At 44.3% G+C, this 21,023-nt stretch overlaps 2 protein-coding genes across 6 annotated transcripts in view; one reads left to right on the forward strand and one right to left on the reverse strand.

Moving 5' to 3' along the window:
* plppr2b (phospholipid phosphatase related 2b) overlaps positions 1-16,836 on the reverse strand; it is a 53,424-nt gene extending 36,588 nt beyond the window's left edge. Inside the window, exons 1-2 of one of the 2 annotated variants that reach the window (XM_053419081.1) lie at positions 16,322-16,836; positions 3,374-3,490 (exon numbers count right to left, since the gene is read on the reverse strand). In XM_053419081.1, the coding sequence (XP_053275056.1) occupies positions 3,374-3,490 (117 nt within the window). In that variant the 5' untranslated portion in view covers positions 16,322-16,836. Of the gene's footprint in view, positions 1-3,373; positions 3,491-11,204; positions 11,806-16,321 lie in introns of those variants that run through there. The other variant, XM_053419082.1, reaches the window with a different exon arrangement.
* A 692-nt stretch (positions 16,837-17,528) lies between these two features.
* Positions 17,529-21,023, forward strand: part of palm3 (paralemmin 3) — a 31,621-nt gene continuing 28,126 nt past the window's right edge. Inside the window, exon 1 of one of the 4 annotated variants that reach the window (XM_053419086.1) lies at positions 17,529-18,154. The gene's annotated coding sequence lies outside the window, so the exon portion shown is untranslated. The remainder of the gene's footprint in view (positions 18,155-21,023) is intronic. The other 3 variants (XM_053419087.1, XM_053419083.1, XM_053419085.1) reach the window with 3 other exon arrangements.

Here is a 21,023-nt window from a genome sequence, read left to right on the forward strand (position 1 = left end):
GGTACTATTACTACTCGAATTTTCTCAGCGATAGCCACTCAAAGAGTCCACTTGTAGTCGCTCGGGGTACTTTGTAACTCAGCTCCAGTACAGATTTTCACAGTAGGACAGCCTTGCCTAGATCACAGCGACTCACATCCCTCCTCCCACTGACCAGTGTCTGTAGCCAGTCAGGGATAAGTTGTATCAAAATGACTTTTTAAAGGGGCCCCTTTGAAGCACGCCTCTGTGAGGCCCCAGACCAGTCTCTTTTGTGGCTCACGCCAGCAACAGCGGGAGCATGGAGCGAAAAAAAGAGAGAGGGGCATAAGAAAGAGGGTGACAGAGATGGAGAGAGAGAGAGAGAGAGAGAGAGAGAGAGAGAGAGAGAGAGAGAGAGAGACAGAGAGAGGAAAGAGAGAGAGACTGTTTTTGCTGCTTTTCATTAAGACTGCTCTTATCCCGCACTGCTTAAGATTAAATTGTATGAAATCACTCTCGCATTTTAATCTTCTCGTAAGAAGAAAACGCTGACGAGAAAAAGACAGAGGGAAGAAACATGGAAAGTGTGAACAGAGAGAAGCAGAGATACACTCGTCAAAGTTAGAGATGCTAGACGAGTCTAGAAAGGAAAAAGAAAGGGGAAAAGAGGGGAAAAGAGTCCATCTCCGTGCAGATAAAGAAAGAGGAAACAGAGAGTGGCAGAAAGCGAGAGACGGAGGTTTAGATCGGGAGGAGAAAAAGAACGAAACAAAGACGGAACCGTCACTGAGATCACAAGATAGAAAGAGGAATAAGACTGGATGTTTGAACCGGAAAAGAAATGGCTAATGAGATGCTAATGTAACAACAAAGGAGGTAGTGCCCTCCGGGGGGAGCTATTCTACAGCAAGCTGCCTCAGTATGAACACAGCAGAGGGGGCAGAGGCATTTAAAAATGCCCTTTATTTAGCTATACCTCAAAGCACACAGATGCATTCAGGTGGGTATGTAGTAATTAAAGCCAAACCATGATTCTCATTATTACACCACTGGTTGTGCTGGATAAAATGAAAACAATAGGCTCAATATAGGCGCCGGCAGAAAGGGGTGATTAAGTTGACAGAATGAGAAGACTCACCCTCCCCGGGCTCATATCGTGTGCACGTTACTCTTCAGTCTGTGACACGAGGGGAGCATGAGGACACGGTCTGCTCAGGGCAACGTCTGCTTTAACTGTGAGAAGGATTGTCAAAGTGGAAGAGGTGAACGAAAACAAGAGGAGGGATTTAAAGGAAGAATAAGAAACATCGGAGAATGGAGGTCCTCGATACAGATATTTTGAGTGGGAGGAGGAGACGAAGCTTTTCAACTAAAGGGGGAATAATGGAGAGATTCGCGTTGCAAAAGATATAATTACGCGAGGGAATAAGCGCTGGAGAGGAGTGATGTGGAGGATCTGTACGAAAGGACCGACTGGGCAGTACTCAAGAGACCGTCAAAGAGAATACTGGAAGAGGGGAGGGGCACCACTGACTGATACAAGCCTGGGGATATAACAGACGCACTATATGAAAAAATTAGAAAGCGGGAAGATCATTATAACAAGTCCTCCAGAGGATGTTGCAAATGAGCCAGTACCAAAGCACAATGAAAGGAAGTAAAATCAGAAGCCTTAGGAACGTGCGTGGAACCTGCAGGGATCGTGGAGATATTTGTGGTATGAGGAGATGCAGTGGTAACAGAGGTGTGTTGATGGGTATTGTTATGTGGAAACCATGTTGCATTCATGTGTTGGATGCGGCACAAAGAGCAGATGAACACGCCGTAGTATGATCTCAAGAGCATGCTGTGAAATGAGCGAGTGAGTACAAAGAAAGAGAAGGAGAGCAACGCTGCAGCGACTCCTTCAGGAGGCTCAGTCGATGAGGTTAGGGGCTCCTGCAGGTGACCTAAATAAAGATGTAGTCTGCTAAAGATAGTTTACACTAAACTTTTTTGTGTTGGAGCAACTTTTTTACAAGTTTGTCTCAGCCGGTTTGGACAAAAAGGAAAACTTCGATAGTAAGCCTCAGCTCTCTTGTTGCCTGTGGGCTTTTTCTTCTGTTGAAACACCTCTTCTGATTTTCTACAGCTGTTCTCAGACAGGAAGTCTTGAAAATGTCTGGAAAGCTGCGCTGGCGCGGAGAGTTTGCCCTTCAGGTAGGAGGAAGGCAACAGAAGATTGAAATATACAGGCGAGGGGTGGCATCTGGGGGGAGCATGCAGGACGGAGGATATGACGAATACATTTGCCTGTGGAGATCCTGTGTTTGGACCGTATCAGAAAAAAAATTGTTGTCTGTTGAAGTTGACATTTTTCGTTGGCATCTTCTATCGCTACTCCACCTCTTTTTCATCCTGAGATATTTGTGTTCTTTTTACTTTTTTCAGTTCTCAATCTGTCATGTGTTAGAAGCGCACCCGCTTGCAGAAGGGCGATTAGGGGGGCTTGAAGGATAATTATGGAGAATGTCGACAGCAGCTGACTCAGACATTTGCATTCTCACACTCTGCTGTTTGTGTCACCATCTATAATGGTACTATTTCCACCCATTTGCAACAACACATTTTTTTAACCATACTTAAAAGCAAAGACTATTTTAATGCTGAAAAAAATAAAGCCAATTCAACTTGTTCTGCCATCGTTGCTGTAGCTCAGGCAACCTGCAGGCTTGGAGCTTGTTAGAAGTGGCACGGCCTAATTGGGTTTCCGTTCTTAATTAGGCCAATTAATTAGGAAATCTGGCAGAGGCCATGAGCGCTCCATCAGGTCATTTAGGGATTACAGGGAAGAGAGAAGTCATGGGAAGACTAGAAGAGTGGAGAGGAAAGGAATCAAGGGGGTAATGAGCAATCCGCTCACTTGGGATGAGCTTCTCTTGTGACAATACCTATAGAGTTGGATCCCTTCACCCTCCCACTGAATCTCATCACTAAGAGATTCACAGACTGAGGGTAATTACACAAATGTGATAATTTGAACAAATCAATCACTTTTTTTCTGGGATTCAGCGAATGGAAAACAGATCCAGCTAATTCATGCAGTTTCCCCAACTGACATCCTTTGTTGTTAATCTGCCAGGGGAAACGTGTGAAATGATGGGAGAACGTGGTGAAAAAGAGGAGGGGACCATTCACAGCACAAGAAGCCAATTCTGACTCTGGATTCCTTGTGAAGTCAAGATAAATCCGTCAGATATTATGACTGATGTTGCCTTTAGCTCTATAAGGTCATAGCTAAGAAAAGAAAGGCGGAACAGTCTTCGCATAGGTTTCCGTTGTTCAGGCCAGATCAGGCTCAAATAATCAGATGTGAGTCGAGTCAGTTGAGCTGTATATTTGTCCCTTTTATGAATAATGTCTAAACACTCACCTCCACTAAGAGGAAGCAGGGCACGATGTAGGTGCTGGTCTTCTGCAGGCCTTGGTCTTCATCAGGGATGTTCCTCATCATCGCCCTCCTCTGTGCTGATAGCTGGCTGTCAATCATCTGTGGGGTCAAAGGTCATTGTACAGCTTCAGTCCATTAGATTTGAAACATTTGGGTCAGACATATATATTTGGTGTGGAGGATTGCTGACCCTAGGAGTGCGGTCCGGGGGATTTTGACGATGTGCTAATGAATAAGAAATAAAGTTGAGACAACTGATCCCAAGTCAGACTCTAACTTTGGCCTCAGATAATGAATGATTTAGGTTGAATTAGCAAAGACAGACACTTGACTGACAACACGATTTAGTCACTTTGTTAGTGTCCACTTTCTGAATGGAATGAGTCACTAAACACTGTTCTGAGTTTCAGATGCTATACTACAGTGTAAACAGTGGTCTTTTTAGATTCAGTGCTCAGAGTTAACCTTAGTAAGAAGTATTCAAAGTCTAAAGAGTCACAGCAAACTGTGTTTTATTTACCTGAAAATCAAGTATCTGTGAGTTTTAGTCACTTTGAATATTTGACTTAAAATATTGTGTAGGTTGAATTAAACAAAATTAAAACATCAGTTATGCACAAATACATGTGTGCTGATTAGAGAATGTGTTGCCTGGCAGAAACAGTTTCAAATTGTATTAACTTCCAGTCCAAACATTCAAGGCATGTAATTATTTAAACGTTATGTCTTAAATAAAGAATTAACTTTTCAATTGAACTGTGGTGGGATGTGACATTTACTCAGGTACTGAACAAGTGCAGTGTAGACATTCTTGAACTTTACTTGATTATTTCCATGGTATGCCATTTTACTGTCTCCTCCACTATAGGGAAATATCGCACATTTTAATCGACTAATATTGTATAGTTGTAGATTAGCTTAGTTTATTATTAGATTAGTCTGCTGATTCAGATAATCTATACAAAATACAATCAACTAATACATTGATTTTTGTAATTTAATCTATGATTCACGTATCAAAACGCCTCAATGAATATCGAAAAAAGAGGAGATGTGACCCGGCCCGGAGGAAGCCCGGGGCCCCCGTCTGGAGCTAGGCCCAGACGGAGGGCTCGATGGCGAGCGCCTGGTGGCCGGGTTTGCCACGGAGCCCGGTCAGGCACAGCCCGAACAAACTACGTGGCACCCCCCCTCTCTTCATCTCATGGGCCCACCACCTGTGGGAAGACCCGTTGGGGTCGGGTGCGCAGCCACATGGGTGGCAGCGAAGGTCAGGGGTCTCGACGGACCAGACCCGGGCGGCAGAAGCTGGCTCTGGGGACGTGGAACGTCACCTCGCTGTGGGGAAAGGAACCGGAGCTTGTGAGGGAGGTGGAGCGCTACCAGTTAGATCTGGTGGGGCTTACCTCCACGCACAGTCTCGGTTCTGGTACCGTACTCCTGGATAAGGGTTGGACTCTATTCTTCTCCGGAGTTGCCAAGGGCGTGAGGCGCCGGGCGGGTGTGGGGATACTCATAAATCCCCGGCTGAGCGCCGCGGTGTTGGAGTTTACCCCGGTAGACGAGAGGGTCGCCTCCCTGCGCCTAAGGGTTGTAGGGGGGAAAACTCTGACTGTTGTTTGTGCGTATGCACCAAACAGCAGCTCAGAGTACTCGGCCTTCTTGGAGACCCTGAATGGAGTCCTGCATGGGGCTCCAGTAGGGGACTCCGTAGTTCTGCTGGGTGACTTCAACGCCCACGTGGGCAACGATGGAGATACCTGGAGAGGCGTGGTGGGGAGGAACGGCCTCCCTGATCTGAACCCGAGCGGTCGTTTGTTATTGGACTTCTGTGCTAGTCATGGATTATCCATAACAAACACCATGTTCGAACATAAGGGTGCTCATAAGTGTACCTGGTACCAGAGTACCCTAGGCCGAAGATCAATGATCGATTTTGTGATCGTGTCATCTGATCTGAGGCCGCATGTTTTGGACACTCAGGTAAAGAGAGGGGCGGAACTGTCAACCGACCACCATCTGGTTGTGAGTTGGATCAGGGAATGGGGGAAATTTCCGGATAGACCTGGTAAGCCCAAACGAGTAGTGCGGGTGAACTGGGAACGTCTGGAGGAGGCCCCCGTCCTAGGTATCTTCAACTCACACCTCCGGCGGAGTTTTTCTGGCATTCCTGTGGAGGTTGGGGACATTGAGCCGGAGTGGGCAGTGTTCAAAGCCTCCATTGCTGAAGCTGCGGCGGCTAGCTGTGGCCTCAGGGTCTTAGGTTCCTCAAGGGGCGGTAACCCTCGGACACCGTGGTGGACACCGGTGGTCAGGGAAGCCGTCCGATTGAAGAAGGAGGCCTTCCGGGATATGATATCCTGGAGGACTCCTGACTCGGTTGCAGGGTACCGACAGGCCCGAAGGGCTGCAGCTGCTGCCGTGTCGGAGGCTAAGCAGCGGGTGTGGGAGAAGTTCGGAGAGGTCATGGAGAAGGACTTTCGGTCGGCACCAAAGTGTTTCTGGAAGACTATCCGGCACCTCAGGAGGGGGAAACGGGGAACCATCCAAGCTGTGTACAGTAAGGATGGGACTCTGTTGACCTCAACTGAGGAGGTCGTCGGACGTTGGAAGGAACACTTTGAGGAACTCCTGAATCCGAATAACACGCCCTCTATGTTGGAGGTTGAGCTCGAGGTTGATGGTGTTTCGTCGTCAATTTCCCTGGTGGAGGTCACTGAGGTAGTCAAACATCTCCGCAGTGGCAAAGCCCCAGGGATTGATGAGATCCAGCCAGAAATGCTAAAGGCTCTGGGTGTTGAGGGGCTGTCATGGTTGACACGCCTATTCAACATCGCGTGGGAGTCGGGTACAGTGCCAAAGGAGTGGCAAACCGGGGTGGTGGTTCCCCTGTTCAAAAAGGGGGACCAGAGAGTGTGTACCAATTATCGGGGTATCACACTTCTCAGCCTCCCTGGTAAAGTCTACTCCAAGGTGCTGGAAAGGAGGGTTCGGCCGATCGTCGAACCTCAGATTGAAGAGGAACAATGCGGTTTTCGCCCCGGACGTGGAACTACGGACCAGCTCTTCACTCTCGCAAGGATCCTGGAGGGGGCCTGGGAGTATGCCCATCCGGTCCACTTGTGTGTTGTGGATCTGGAGAAGGCGTATGACCGGGTCCCCCGGGAGAAACTGTGGGAGGTGCTGCGGGAGTATGGGGTAAGGGGGACTCTCCTCAGGGCCATCCAATCTCTGTACTCCCAAAGCGAGAGCTGTGTTCGGGTCCTCGGCAGCCAGTCAGTTTCGTTCTCAGTGGGTGCTGGTCTCCGCCAGGGCTGCGCCTTGTCACCAATCCTGTTTGTGATATACATGGACAGGATATCGAGGCGTAGTCGTGGTGGGGAGGGGTTACAGTTCGGTGGTCTGAGGATCTCGTCACTGCTTTTTGCGGATGATGTGGTCCTCATTGGATCATCGGCTTGTGACCTTCAGCACTCACTGGATCGGCTGGCGGCCGAGTGTGAAGCGGCTGGGATGAGGATCAGCACCGCTAAATCTGAGGCCATGACTCTTAGCAGGAAACCGATGGATTGCTTACTCCGGGTAGGAAATGAGTCCTTAGCCCAAGTGAAGGAGTTCAAGTACCTCAGGGTCTTGTTCGCGAGTGAGGGTACTATGGAGCGTGAGATTGGCCGGAGAATCGGAGCAGCGGGGGCGGTATTGCGTTCGCTTTACCGCACCGTTGTAACGAAAAGAGAGCTGAGCCGCAAGGCAAAGCTCTCGATCTACCGGTCGATCTTCGTTCCTATCCTCACCTATGGTCATGAGGGCTGGGTGATGACCGAAAGGACGAGATCGCGGGTACAAGCGGCCGAGATGAGTTTTCTCAGAAGGGTGGCTGGCGTCTCCCTTAGGGATAGGGTGAGAAGCTCAGTCATCCGTGAGGGACTCGGATTAGAGCCGCTGCTCCTTTACTTAGAAAGGAGTCAGCTGAGGTGGTTCGGGCATCTGGTAAGGATGCCCACTGGGCGCCTCCCTTGGGAGGTGTTTCAGGCACGTCCAGTGGGGAGGAGACCTCGGGAAGACCCAGGACTAGGTGGAGAGATTATATCTCAACACTGGCCTGGGAACGCCTCGGGATCCCCCCGTCAGAGCTGGTCAATGTGGCCCGGGAAAGGGAAATCTGGGGCCCCCTGCTTGAGCTGCTCCCCCCGCGACCCGACCCCGGATAAGCGGATGACGATGAGATGAGATGAGATGAGATTCACGTATATTAATGATAAGTTACCAAGCAGTATACATACATTTACTCTCATCTTTACCAACTACAACTTTTGAATGATCCTAACATACAGATGCTTAAGTGATTAACCAAAATTGTTTGGATCTAGTTTTACTTCTATAAAAATGTGAATGCAGGTTTACTACTCATAACAGAGTAAGATATCTATAACGTGATTTTGCTAATTCTTTTTTAGAGAAAGATCTGTTATTTTATGACTGCAATAATAGTTTTTTTTTTTTTTTTTACAAATAATGTGTTTTAGTTGACTAAATATGAACTGCACCTCAGCCTTTGTTGTAGCAATACAAATAAATTGTAGTAATAAATAATTAAAAAAAACATTGGCAGTTTACATTTAAAACAACAATTTATGATCACCTTCAATCAGGCTGAGTCTCTGTGTCTGAGAGAGAAAACAACTCTGCTATCAATAGATCAGCTTGAGGATGTGTTGCTGCAGAGTTTCACCAACGTGGCACCACTTGTGTGAAATGAAACCTTGCCAGTGAACAATAGAGCCACAGTGTCCCATTAGGATCTTCAGTCACTGTGAGTGCACTTTACACCTGGAGTTCACTATGTGCCATCCGTCCACTAAAAAAGCAGGAACCCTGAACAGAGCTGATGGGCCCCATGCTTCATGTTGTCAGATCTACCAATAATCATGTCTGAGCACAAAGAGGGAGTGATGTCATTATCTATCATCAGAAAAACAACTGCATCTTTGATACAGATATACAGTACATATCCAATACACACATCAACTTATTCAATCATATGTCCACAAAGAATTTCTCTGCACGATACAAAAAATGCACATATACACTACAGTGTCTATGTACACACACACACACACACAGACACAGGGAGGCAATCAAAAAATTGGGGGGAAATGAGGTTGAAAGGAGGAGAAGTAGAGTGGAAACAGAGGAGCGATGATCAAAAACAAAAGCCTGACAGAAAGAGATAAGAGGGAGGCAAAGTCATGATGCAGACGATCAGAGACTCGTCAGAAGTAAATAGGGTGGTGGTGAAAGGCAGCAGACTCAGCAGTGGGAAATAATAGTGATTGGGGGAATAACAGGTAGAAGTTGAAGGGGAAAAACAACTCCAGTCCCAAAAGTTAGAAACGGAAGAAACGGGCGGAGATGGTGAGGAGAGGTAGAGCAGGAACGACAGCTTATGAGATTCTATGGGATCGTTGACAAATATAAATCAACTTTTTTAATTTCAGAGGGGCCTTAAAGGGCATTCAAATATATGAAGCCTCTTTAAACCAAACACCAAATGCAAACTTTAAAAACTTGATGATATCTATCACAAAGCGGAGGCCCTCAGCAATCTGCAGTATAATTTTATTCATTCAAATAGCAATTGGATTTCCTCTCAGATACTGAGCACATTCCCTCATCTCCTTGACAACAATTATCTCCTTGACTTTATGGCTAAAGGCGAATCTCAGCTGCCTTGTCAGCCCCTTCCCTGATCGATGGTCATTATTGGGGAGAGGGGAGGAAGCCACTTTGCAACGATGGAATGTGTCCATGCCTTCACAGTTCAAGTGAATTACAAACTGTGTTAAAATGCTAAATTTGAAAGATGAAACAGTGATGGGGACCAACAAAAGTAATGCTTAAATGGATACGCACATTTTAGAATAAAAAATAAAGCAGTAAAGAAAGGGTGAATGATGAATTCCTGTTTATAGAAGCACAATAAATACTAGAGCTTGTTATCCATGATAAAGAAATAAGTGTATTTTTTCATATAAGGAGAATTGGAAAATATTCCTATTAAATGGTGTTGGAGCACGGCAGTGTGCGCACTAGTAGCTAAAACATTTAAGTTATAAAACTCCCAGAAACCCGACTTCACTTAAATCTTCTCTCATCTGAAAAACAGTTCAATCAAAAACAAAATTTTGCTCATTCACGCATGTTATCGAGGATTCCCAGACCTCTAAACCAGAAACAAGCTGGGACTCAAATAACTGATATTTATCTCGTAATTTCAGAAATCTGTCTGTGGCTCGATCTTATCGTCTTCACACTTGCCGCGCCTACTGTTAAGAGCCCTAGGAAGTGCAGTGTTGAATTTGATGTAATTATTTTGACACGTGACATGTTCTAGATTAAAAACTTGGACAATCTTGCAACCAGTGCTCTGTAGCAGCGGCTGCTCGAAACTCATCAAAGGAAGTGGCCGTCAATCGGAACAACAGCAAGCATGACTGATTCTCCAGTTGGGGGTTCTGTTTACTGCGTTGAGCCTCACTAAACTTTGAATGAACAGGTGAACAGCCCTTTGTGCAGCACTGGTGGTGCAGCTTCAAGGGTCTATGAGCCGCAGCAGTAGGTCTTTACTTGCTGCGGCTCAATGACTTCAGGTCACTTTTACAGTTTCACAGAGAAAATTGTCTTATCAACTGTAATTTCTACTAAAACCACAACAGATGCAGTCACATTGTCCATGAACTTAAGACTTCAATTATTTGGCAGTGAACTTCCTTTTGGCAGTTTCTGTTCCACCTCATAGATTTATCATCATGCTCCTCTATTAATAGCTTTGCATGAGACTGGTTTACAGCCACGACTGGTCCAAATGTTTAATAATTTCCTTCCTCCTCAAGAAATATTGCCTCAATATTTGCACAAGTCTCACACTTCTATCTCTGGACTGTGCAATGTTAGGCTTATTGTGGCTCATACACATAGTTTTAACCCCTTTCTTCACCAGCACCAGTCTGCCTCAAGGGAAACACTATCCCACTATAATGTAATCTCACCACCCCAATGAAATATCAATTTACATACAGGTGAGCCACAGCAGAACGGTTCAGATTGTTTAAATGGCGTAAATTTATACCAAAAAAAAGAGGCTAAAGAGGCTGCACAAGCAGCAGTGCATGATATAATGATTGTATTTATACATAAATACACACAGAAGAAAGGTTGGCTGTTGTATTTACAGTGTTTGTCCTCTTTCATGCTCCCATCTTCAGAAGCAGTGACAGGCATCGGGCATAACGCTGGCGTGACTGATCGTCTCTTATGTTGCTGTCCATGTCGCTCACTATGATGTGCATCCTTAAGGCTCGCACTAGCACCACAGCAAACAAAAGACCCACTCACTATCTTGTGGGTGCAGACACACACACACACACACACACACAAACAGGTACACACACATTTACTGATGTGTGATGAATTCCTGATGAATATTGCAATATTTATTACATGTCAACTCCAATGACAGTCCAACAAGTGGTGCTATGTGTGTGTGTGCGTGTGTGTCTGTTTGTGTGTGTCTGAGACAGAAGCAGGGGGTTGAATCCCTGCTGTGCTGCACCTCAGGTTCGACAATGTGGGTCATGGAGATGCACAATCATACTCACTTACATTATCTCACACACACACACACACACACACACACACACACACACACACACACACACACACACACACACACACACACACACACGTTCAGGATCAATCTGTTTCCCAACAACCAGAAGAAAAAGCAGGCCAGTTGATATTAAAAAGCGCTCACCTTAAATCTTTTGTACGTTACGAGCAGTGACCACTGCCTCCTCCAAGTCTCCGTCTCTAGGAGGATCTGCACCTGCAGCCTTCTCCCATTCTGTGGTTCTGTTGTGGTCTCAGCTGCGCTTCTTTCTCTTTTTTCCCCTCCTCCCGTCTATTTCAAAGCAGAAACCACCTCTCACTTCCGCCGCTCCGCCACTGAGAAGTCCTCGGCACTGAGTGTGAACAGAGAGAGATAGAGAGCTTGCCCACAGCCAGGCACCCAGCCTCCAGCCAGCCTAGTCTATATCTGTCTGCACTCTGCCGCTAGGTCGCTACGCTAAATATGATGAGCTTTAGCAGCACTTCAGGGCTAATTAGTCAAGTGAGGGGATCCACTGGGTGGGTGAAGGAGGCTGCTCAGCGTAGTTGCCGGTGGATACGAGGAGAGGAAGAGAGAGAAAAGGAGAGTGTGTGTGTGTGTGTGTGTGTGTGTGTGTGGATGTATGTCTGCGTGTGAAAGAAAAAAGAAGGAAAGGCACAGAGGAGGAGGAAAAAACAGAGAGTGGGAAGAGGGAATAAGAGAATGAAACAGCCGGAGTGGAGACTGAAGGCAGAAAAGAGCCAGAGTGTGTGTGAGAGAGAGAGAGAGAGAGAGAGAGAGAGAGAGAGAGAGAGAGAGAGAGAGAGAGAGAGAGAGAGAGAGAGAGAGAGAGAGAGAGTAGGAGGGATTGTATGTGTGTGTGTGTGTGTGTGTGTGTGTGTGTGTGTGTGAGGCAGTGGGTAATATGGTCGACACTGTGCACTTTTGTACCCCACTACACCAATTTGATACATGCACACTATGGGCTTTTTTATGTGTGAGTTCACTGGGGGGGGGGGGGGGGGGGGGGGTGTGTGTGTGTGTGTGTGTGTGTGTGTGTGTGTGTGTGTGTGTGTGTGTGTGTGTGTGTGTGTGTGTGTGTGTGTGAGTTTCTGTACTGAGCTTGGACAGTCAACGTGTGCTCAGGTTAGCAGAAACCACATCTTGGGACAGTGGACAGTGGCTTAATGAAGCACTGTCAAGGTGGATGCATCCTGCATGTGGACCTATGTGGGTCAGACGCCCTCAGGTGCGAGCTCACCAGCAGCTGTGTGTGTGTGTGTGTCTGTGTGTACTTGCGTAATAGCATTGGCTGGCTTTTAACAAATGATCTGCCTCCCTCAGGGCTAAACAGGGACGGCCTCTGTATGTTTCTCTGCACATACATGTGAATGTTGATGCACGCCGCTACATGTCCAGACAACCTGCACAGGCACAGGTGGACTACTGGACAAATTCCCCTCAGGTTCTACAGCATAGGTCTGTATTGCAGTGGAGTTTAGCCAGAAGTTATTTGCCTTTGCTGTTGCACTGTGTGTGAATCTCATTCAAAGGCAAAGAACATTTTAAAGGAGTCACATTAGGCTTTTTCTGTTTTTTTTTTCTATTTCTTTAGTGTATTGTAGTTTTTTGTGAATGGAAAAGGTGTCAAAATGTTAAAAAGCCTAAAGTCCTCAGTGAAGGGAGCTCTTCTTGCAAAGAAAAAACACTTCTGGGTTACTTAATAGCATGCGACATCCCAATACCCCACTTTTGCATAATAAATGTTAGCGGATAGTCTTGCATGGGCCCTAACAAAGCCAGGTAAGGCGAAAATATAGTCTTAAAAGACAGGAGCTACAACCTAGTGTTTCAGACAGAGGCTGAAAAGAAAGGCTGCAGCAGTCGACAGTTTGAGGACAGTGATGTGTTTTCTGAACATGAGAGCATGTCAATATTTTAAAGCAATTACCCAAATTACAATAAGGCACCTGAATATGAGCCTAATATGTCTCTAAACGTATCAAACATTAGATCAGAAGATCACTCTTATATGCTGTTTAGCTTAGCTAAGCACAAAACTCAAGGCCAACTCTGTCTAAAGGTAACTACATTTGCCTGCCAACAACTTAAAGCTCAATGATTCCCATGTCATAATGTTTCACTGGTTAAAGTCACCTCCCAAAGTCTCTGAATCCCCTACATGATAACTTATTGTTTTCCTTTGGCTTAAACAAATGACATATAATACGGTTCAGAGGAGCCGGTAGTTGGATTTTGTTGCATTTGGACGAAGTCTGTTTCCTGCCATTCCAAGCTTCATGTTTACCTTATCTGCAAGAGGGCTGTATCAACCCTCTCATCTAACTCTTGGCAAGAAAGAAAAGAAATTTCAAACTATTCCTCCAACATTTAAGGAAAGTAAATATTATCTTCTTTTGTATTAAAGCCGAAGACGTGTAAGATCTTGAAGTCCAGTTTGAGTGGAAAAATTATGATAAAGGATATAGCCAGAGTTTAAGAGAAATTTAATCTCGGGAGAATAAAGAGGACAAAGAAAGGGGTATGGCATACCTAGTGCCAATGTTGAAAAACCACTCTTTTACTAACAGAAGACTTCTAAGTCAGATGTATAAGAAACGGCATGATAAAAGCTCTTGCTGCACTCAAACAAATCACTCACAATGGTGAGGGATGACGGACCACTCACAGTTAAGTGTCTTTTTTTTTCTGAGCGCAATGGATCAAATCACGTGGTGTCACAGATGTCATAGTTCCCATGGTAACTCTCGCTGCATTGGTAGAGGAAAATGACAGGCAGGGGAAGTGCAAATATACGCAGAAATACACACACACACACCTTTTAAAGCGCACATACAATTGGCATTACAGAAGTGCTACTTAAAAATGACCTTGTTCACAAAGTGTTGAGTTCTCAATCTTAAGTGACGCTGCTCTATAACAAGCTCTGACACACCTCAGATAGACTCAAACTGCAAACCTTATGTTATTAGATGACATGAAGGCCCTCTGATCAAAAGATTAAGAAATAGATATAAACCATTTGACATTGGCCGGTCAGTTTGAGGCAAAAAAATCATTATCATCATTTTCACTGGCACTTAAAAAGGTCTATAAAAGCCACTTATTAGTATATGACCAATGTTAACGAATAATTGAAAAAAGAATTTTTTCACATGATACAAGGTTTTGATGGAACCTGGTAGCAACAAGGACATGGAACCAACTGCAGTATAGTTCAGTGACTATATTAATATCTGTCTTTTGCAGCCTCCCAGAGGACATCTATGTTATCCACCCCATCACTTTAACTCATAGTCTGCCAGTGTGCGGTTCTCTGTAGCAGCTTGTCTGTGACAGTTGGTGTCTTTAGATACCTGCCTGGTCATGGTTGTGTTTAATATGATGTATGGGATGAAACAATACAGGTACAATGTCAAGGGCGAAACAAGCAGGGTAAGACACTGCAGGACTCTAAATAGATCAAGTACACAGGGATGGGCATGTGGCCTACAAACAGTCACACACAAACTGCCATGCTCGTGCTTGTGCTCGTACACACACACACACACACACACACACACACACACACACACACACACACACACACACACACACACACACACACACACACACACACACACACACACACACACACACACACACACACACACACACACACACACACACACACACACACACACACACACACACACAGCTCCACTTTAGGACTTTGAATTGACTTTCATTTATTGTGGAAAGCCTATACAATCATTATCTCTAAACTTAACCATGACCAATTCATGGTTAACTCTATCCTTAAGTACAAACACTAATCTAAGTGATTTGGATTGGCGCATAAAGTTAAGGATATCATCACAAAAAGATTGGTATTGCATGTGAAAAAAAGAAAAGAAAAAAGGTTTCATAGAATCCCTCAATACTGGCATTCTTGTGCAGCAATAGAGATGCAGGCCTCTTTCGTACACAGAACCATACAGATACTGTTAAGTATTCACATGAAGTACTTTCACTCTCACTTATGTGGCTCCAGTGCAGCTAAAAGGCTAGACAGGCTGTCCTTCAGCTGGCCAATAGAACCACATGGCTTTTTGTCTGCAAGTATCTTTCCCATTTTTACTCCTAAAGCGGTTTTAAAATAATCTGTATCTCATGTGATAAAATACCAGGAAACACACATAATAGAAACCATTCATAAATCCCCCTTTTTACATGTGTTTTGTGTGCACGGGAACACAAAAACACAGACAAATGGAGCTCTTTCTACAGTATGCTACACAAGCACATACAAGCATGCGCGCAGTCAAACAAACAGCAGCGTTTAGAAGGTGCTGGCACTCGTACGCATGAACACACAGGCACAAAATCACAAACACTCAGTATTGTTAAAGAAATGTTGCCATGCTAACAAATACCTCGGCTCCAAAATGCACACACACAAAAGACAGAGAGACCATTTTTCCCATCCAAAGCCATGTGATACAAGCCTGTGTGCTCGTACTATCTGGCTGTTCATGTGAAGACTCTGTCTTGTCTTGGGGAATGAGAAGTAGGCCGAGGCGGTGGATGTGCTCATTTCGTACACTATCACTGTGGATCACAGCCAAGGACTTTCTTGCTTCAAATTGCCATGCTAGGGAATTTGAGCCATAAAGAATTAATCAGACTTTTAGTAAAATGGGATTATAAAGAAGCTACAGCACAGGTCAGCTGCACTGTAAATTATGAGGCTAAAATACTGACCATCTCTAAAGATGTTGTCACACTAGTAATTTAGGGGTTTATACCCTAGATTTGGGCACATTTAAAAAGCAATTAACTTTGCTAAAATTAGTACATTGATGTAAAAAGGAAATATGAGTAGGCTATAATAAAATATACATAAAAATAACCTAGTTTAATTTCATGGCCCCACAGAGTGGTTGAATGGTCTGTCCTTGTTGTCTGTCATGAATGTAACTTTTTATCATTCCCTCTCCAAGGTCAAATAGGCATTACTTGATATGAGGTAATATAAGAAAATGTAATCTGGTTAAATTTACCAAACCCATTAATTTATGCTAATTCACTGTTGTAAATCACAAATTAATGGACCAACAAAATACCAGCAAACATTAACTGTAACTCAACTTTTGGTGAAAGGCAAATCCTGAAATCCTACATCCTGGCATACCAAAATAAATGTACTGTGTACTGTGTTGTGTATTGACGTTATTCGGATCCTTCTAATTAAATAAAGAAGCTATATAAAACCCATTTACCCTGTAGCTTGAAAGGTGGCACGTAAATAGCTCCTTTGCAGAGGACAACAGCAGCTGCCACTTTGGATTCACAGTAGTTACGATGAATTCCCATTGTGAACCTATTTCCTAATGAAAAAAAAATAAAAATCAGAAGACAGCCAAAGTAAATATTCAAACCACTTCTGAACCAACCCCCATCTCCTCGGCTCATTAGTGTATTTCCAGTCGTTCATATTGTCATCAAAATATGATTAAATATAGCAACAGAGTAAATTGTATCTGACATTCACACAGTGGTAAACATGGATTAAGCTTTAAAAGGTGCTACATGTATGTTGTATGTGCTGCCTGAACCTGGATGCCATTAGCATGGTGTTGATGGGCGCTACCCGGGAACCTTACAGATTGACCCAACAGGTCAGTCGCACCGGTGCTAGCTGCTAGTTAGCATGCTAACAAGAAGAAGAGTGATACAGTTAGCATTAGCATTGCGTTTCACAGCTGGAGACAGCTCTTGGTAAGAAAAGGAATGAAGTTGGATTTTGAACTCATAACTTTTCTGCTAGATTGGTACGAAAAAACGTTTTCTAGAAAACCTGTTAAAGGAGCCGCAATCAACAACTAATATTTCCAGATTCACTAAGGGCCTAGTATGCAGGATACGGTTTTAAGCCCTAAAGTGTTGACTATTATTTTTTACCTTAGCGGGAGAATGTTAAAAATTATGAGTTACCCCTTATATATAGACATTTCTTCATGTCTTATTTGTGTTATTATCTTTGTTCGCAGATGTCCCCATTTCAATAAAAATCCCATCTGATTACATCTGTACAAATACAAAACCATGTGGCGATGTTTGGTGTGTGAGACTAATTAATAAGATAATCAAGCTGTTTTCCAAAAATAAAGCTAATGCATCATTTTTTATTGTGACAACTTCATTTCCATCTCCATGCTGTATTGCTCATCGAGTTGTCTGGTGGAAATTGATGAGAGTTTAAAAATGTTTGACACTTCAATGATGACTTCCAGACAAAGTTTTAGTTTAATTTAAGTGGTGAGTTTGTTCTTTAGATAGATATTAAGAGTGCTTCTCTGTGTGTACAGTGTGTGTTTGAATCCGCAGATGGCGGGTCACTCTGGTGGTGTGATGACAGGATGTGAACCTGTGGCGGTGGAGGGGAGCTGTGTGTGTGTGTGTGTGTGTGTGTGTGTGTGTGTGTGTGTGTGTGTGTGTGTGTGTGTGTGTGTGTGTGTGTGTGTGTGTGTGTGTGTGTGTGTGTGTGTGTGTGTGTGTGTGTGTGTGTGTGTGTGTGTGTGTGTGTGTGTGTGTGTGTGTGTGTGTCTCCTCTACTGGAACAACAGGAAACATGAGGCTGCTGCTGCTGCTGCTGTGTGGAGGGCTGGCCTCACGCTAATGACTGGAGTCAGGTAACCACGGACGGACCTACCGACTCTTTCCCTCCTCTCACACGGGGTCAGACGCGGAGGGAGGCAACAAGCAGCTCTCCGGGACCAACTCCTGGCTCTTTTTTAAATTAAAAAAACAACAACAATGAGGCGACTTTCTCTCCGTGAAACCGCGTAGAGCCTTTTGGAAAGTTCGCTGAAACTCACCGACGAGTCGGTATCCATGTGACGGGGCTCCGCGGCTCGCTCCCTCCGGCAGAGGAGACTCAGGTGTTCGGCGACACGAGGAAGAAGTTCACGTCGTTCTTTCAAACTCTCCTCCGCCCCGTGTTCCCCGTGAAGCTACGTGGAGGAATTATCCAGCCTGTTCTCGGTGCTCCTCCGCTTGGTTTTGTTTCACTCCCGCCGGACTTGGAATATCAAGTGGCCGAGTTTGAGCAGGTACGTGCTTGTTTTTTGTTTTTTTTGCTAATGTCGAACAAACTCTTCTCTGTTTGAGCTTTGACAAAGTTTGTGGGCTACGTGGTCGGTTGACACCTTTTGAAAACGGGCCAAGCGGTGGAAGTGAGCCCAGCCACAGAGCAGGAGAGCCCCGGCAGCCCCTGACTTTGTCTGACCTCAGCATTACAAACAGTTTGAAAAAAAAAAGAAGTAATACTCTCCTGTTCTAAAGTCACTTGTTATTTCCTGACTCTTCAATTATTCCTAAACACTGACCTAACCACACTAGAACTACATTTTGCATGTGAAAACAGACTTGACTTGTAAAGGTGAGTGACCAGTTTATCATAGTTATGGTATTATTTATCTTTAAAGATGAGCCGTAATGTTTATATACGGAAAGCTGTGCTTCTTTGTGCAAAATTCAAAACCCTGCACGGCTTTTGCAGCAGTTTCACTTTATGATGCACAGTGGGGCCATGTTCTGACACCTCTTGCCACCAACACACCCCCTACACACACACACACACACACGGCATACAGTCAAGATGGAGTTCTTCACATCAGATAAACCACACGTTTGATGGCTGACTCACACAGAGGAAGCGAATCACCTACTTTGTGGCAAACTGCAGTGCTGTCTCATCGCTTTTAACCTGAAGTAGGTTTCTAAGAGCCGGTCTCTAACTTGAGACACATCAAACAAACGCTGCTTGGCATGCAGCTGAGCGTGCTTATTTACAAGCAGAGGCCCCAGCGGGATCTCCTGACATGGCTCTTCTTCTGTCAGGCTGAGGAATCCAGGGCCCGGGGGCCGAATCCGAGGGGGTGCTGCTCACCTTCGGGCTAAATCTACCTCTCCGGAAAGAGTAACTTCTTTGAAAGTCTGTTAACAATTATGCTTATGCCTGCAGTTTCAAAGAGAAGTCGCACATAAAGGATCACAGCACGGGATGCAGGGGACTATTAATGTCACAGTGGCAGAAGAAGTCAGCTGTTAACAGAGGAAAACTGCTGCTTCATGACACAGTGCAAATTAATCCTGATTTAAACATTGCCCCCCCGACAATGCCTTCTTTCCATTGACAGTGGTATTGACATATCTGTGAAATTCTGGCTTTTATCAAATACTATCAACGATGCGATGTAACCCACTGCTTGCTGAGGTTATACTTATCCTGTGCAATCACGAGATTTCCTGTTTAACTAAAGTGCTTTGTGACCAGAGAATAAGACAGATTCTAGGAAACCAGATAGCGATACCTCTGTCTAATATGCTAGCCTATTTGTTGCTATTCAGGTGTTTTAGCTGAATAGCAACAGTTTTAGCTTTGATGCACATGAAATACAAAATAATGCCCAGCCCCAGGTGCATGTACAAGTCACACAGGAAGCAATCTGGTTTTGATATGAATCCAGAAAATTCTACCCGAAACTTCAAAAAGAAAGCAAGAAGGGTAGAGTGGGCGAGATAGCTGTTAAAGACACATAAAAGGGCAGGAGAAAACTGTGTGGTCGTCAGCACCACCAATCAGCAAGAGATTCATCTTTTCAAATCCTGTGGAAGAGAACAGGAGAGACTCTGACAGAGGCAGGGGGAGATTAAAAAAAAAAAGAAAGATAAAGGGAAGCTGAGAAAACAGAAGCTGGGAGTGATGAAATCTAACATTTCTTTGCTTGGCAAACTGGATGATGGATGAATTTGCAGCAGGAGGGAAATTTCTTACTGCCACATTGCCCCCAGCATATCTCTCCTGCCCTTCCACACTATAACATTGTCATCAGAATCAAACCTCTGGGATTGTTAGTGCGGTTCCATGTTTCAACCAGGCTGTTTACATTGTTCTCAGTTTACTTTAGATGCTGGTTAAGGAAAGTTCCTCCATGTTATGTCACAATGTCAGAAGTCCATCTTTATGTCACGTTGCCACTAGTCTGATGATCTGTGTACACACTGCTCAAACGCATCATGCTTCAGGCTGTTATTATTATGGCTAAGCGGAAGATTAGTCTCAGACAGCGGAGCAAGTACAAAGATGGTGCATCTGGGAACAACAGATCATGAGGACAGGCGGCAAGAAATAATGGAAGTGATGTACAATAATGTCTTCCCAGAGGAACAACTTTGGCACAAAATGCTGAAGAAATTCCAGTAGTTATATTTTACGCATACATGTATAAGATACTCCAGGATTTTTTATCTTAAATGTTACATTTTTATCTTAAATGTTACATTCTTTTAATACTTTGCCTGTTCAAATGTTTCATATTTCAGAAAAAGAGGAATTGCGACGAGAAAATTTGAATCAGAGGCCAAAATGTCTCAAATTTGTCACTAGCTCGTGTCAAGTTTGGAAAATTTATGAATTAAGCACTTCCCAAAATGCAACATATCAAATTTCTGTTTATTAGACAGCTACGTTCTTCCAAACTTGACATTGGTTAATAATGCTGGTCATCTATTAAAGATATGTAGTCTCCTATCCCAAGCTGAAATCACCCTGATGACATCACTCTTACATCACCAGCGTTATTTTCACAGTCATCTCCTCAAGTAACAAATTGCACACATTTAACTGTTTTTCTCTACTCATGGTAAATAAACTCATATGTGTTGGAGTGCCCCTTTAATCAGTTTTTCCCCCATAGTAACATGTAGTAGTTCACAGTACATGCTAGCTAATAAGGCTATCAAGTAGGTAATACATATTTAATGGAAGATAAGGTCCCTACAACCAGTCAGCTAGTTGGTAGAAAAGCTGCACTTTCAGTCTTTAAGTTTTTCTTTGGTAAACTGCAGCTCAAGTATTCAGATGGATTGCTTGTGTACCTATGTGTGTTATTCTTTTAATTTCAAATTATCTGTTGA

This window comes from Pleuronectes platessa, chromosome 3 (genome assembly GCF_947347685.1).
Source record: "Pleuronectes platessa chromosome 3, fPlePla1.1, whole genome shotgun sequence".
Classification (NCBI taxonomy): Eukaryota; Metazoa; Chordata; class Actinopteri; order Pleuronectiformes; family Pleuronectidae; genus Pleuronectes; species Pleuronectes platessa.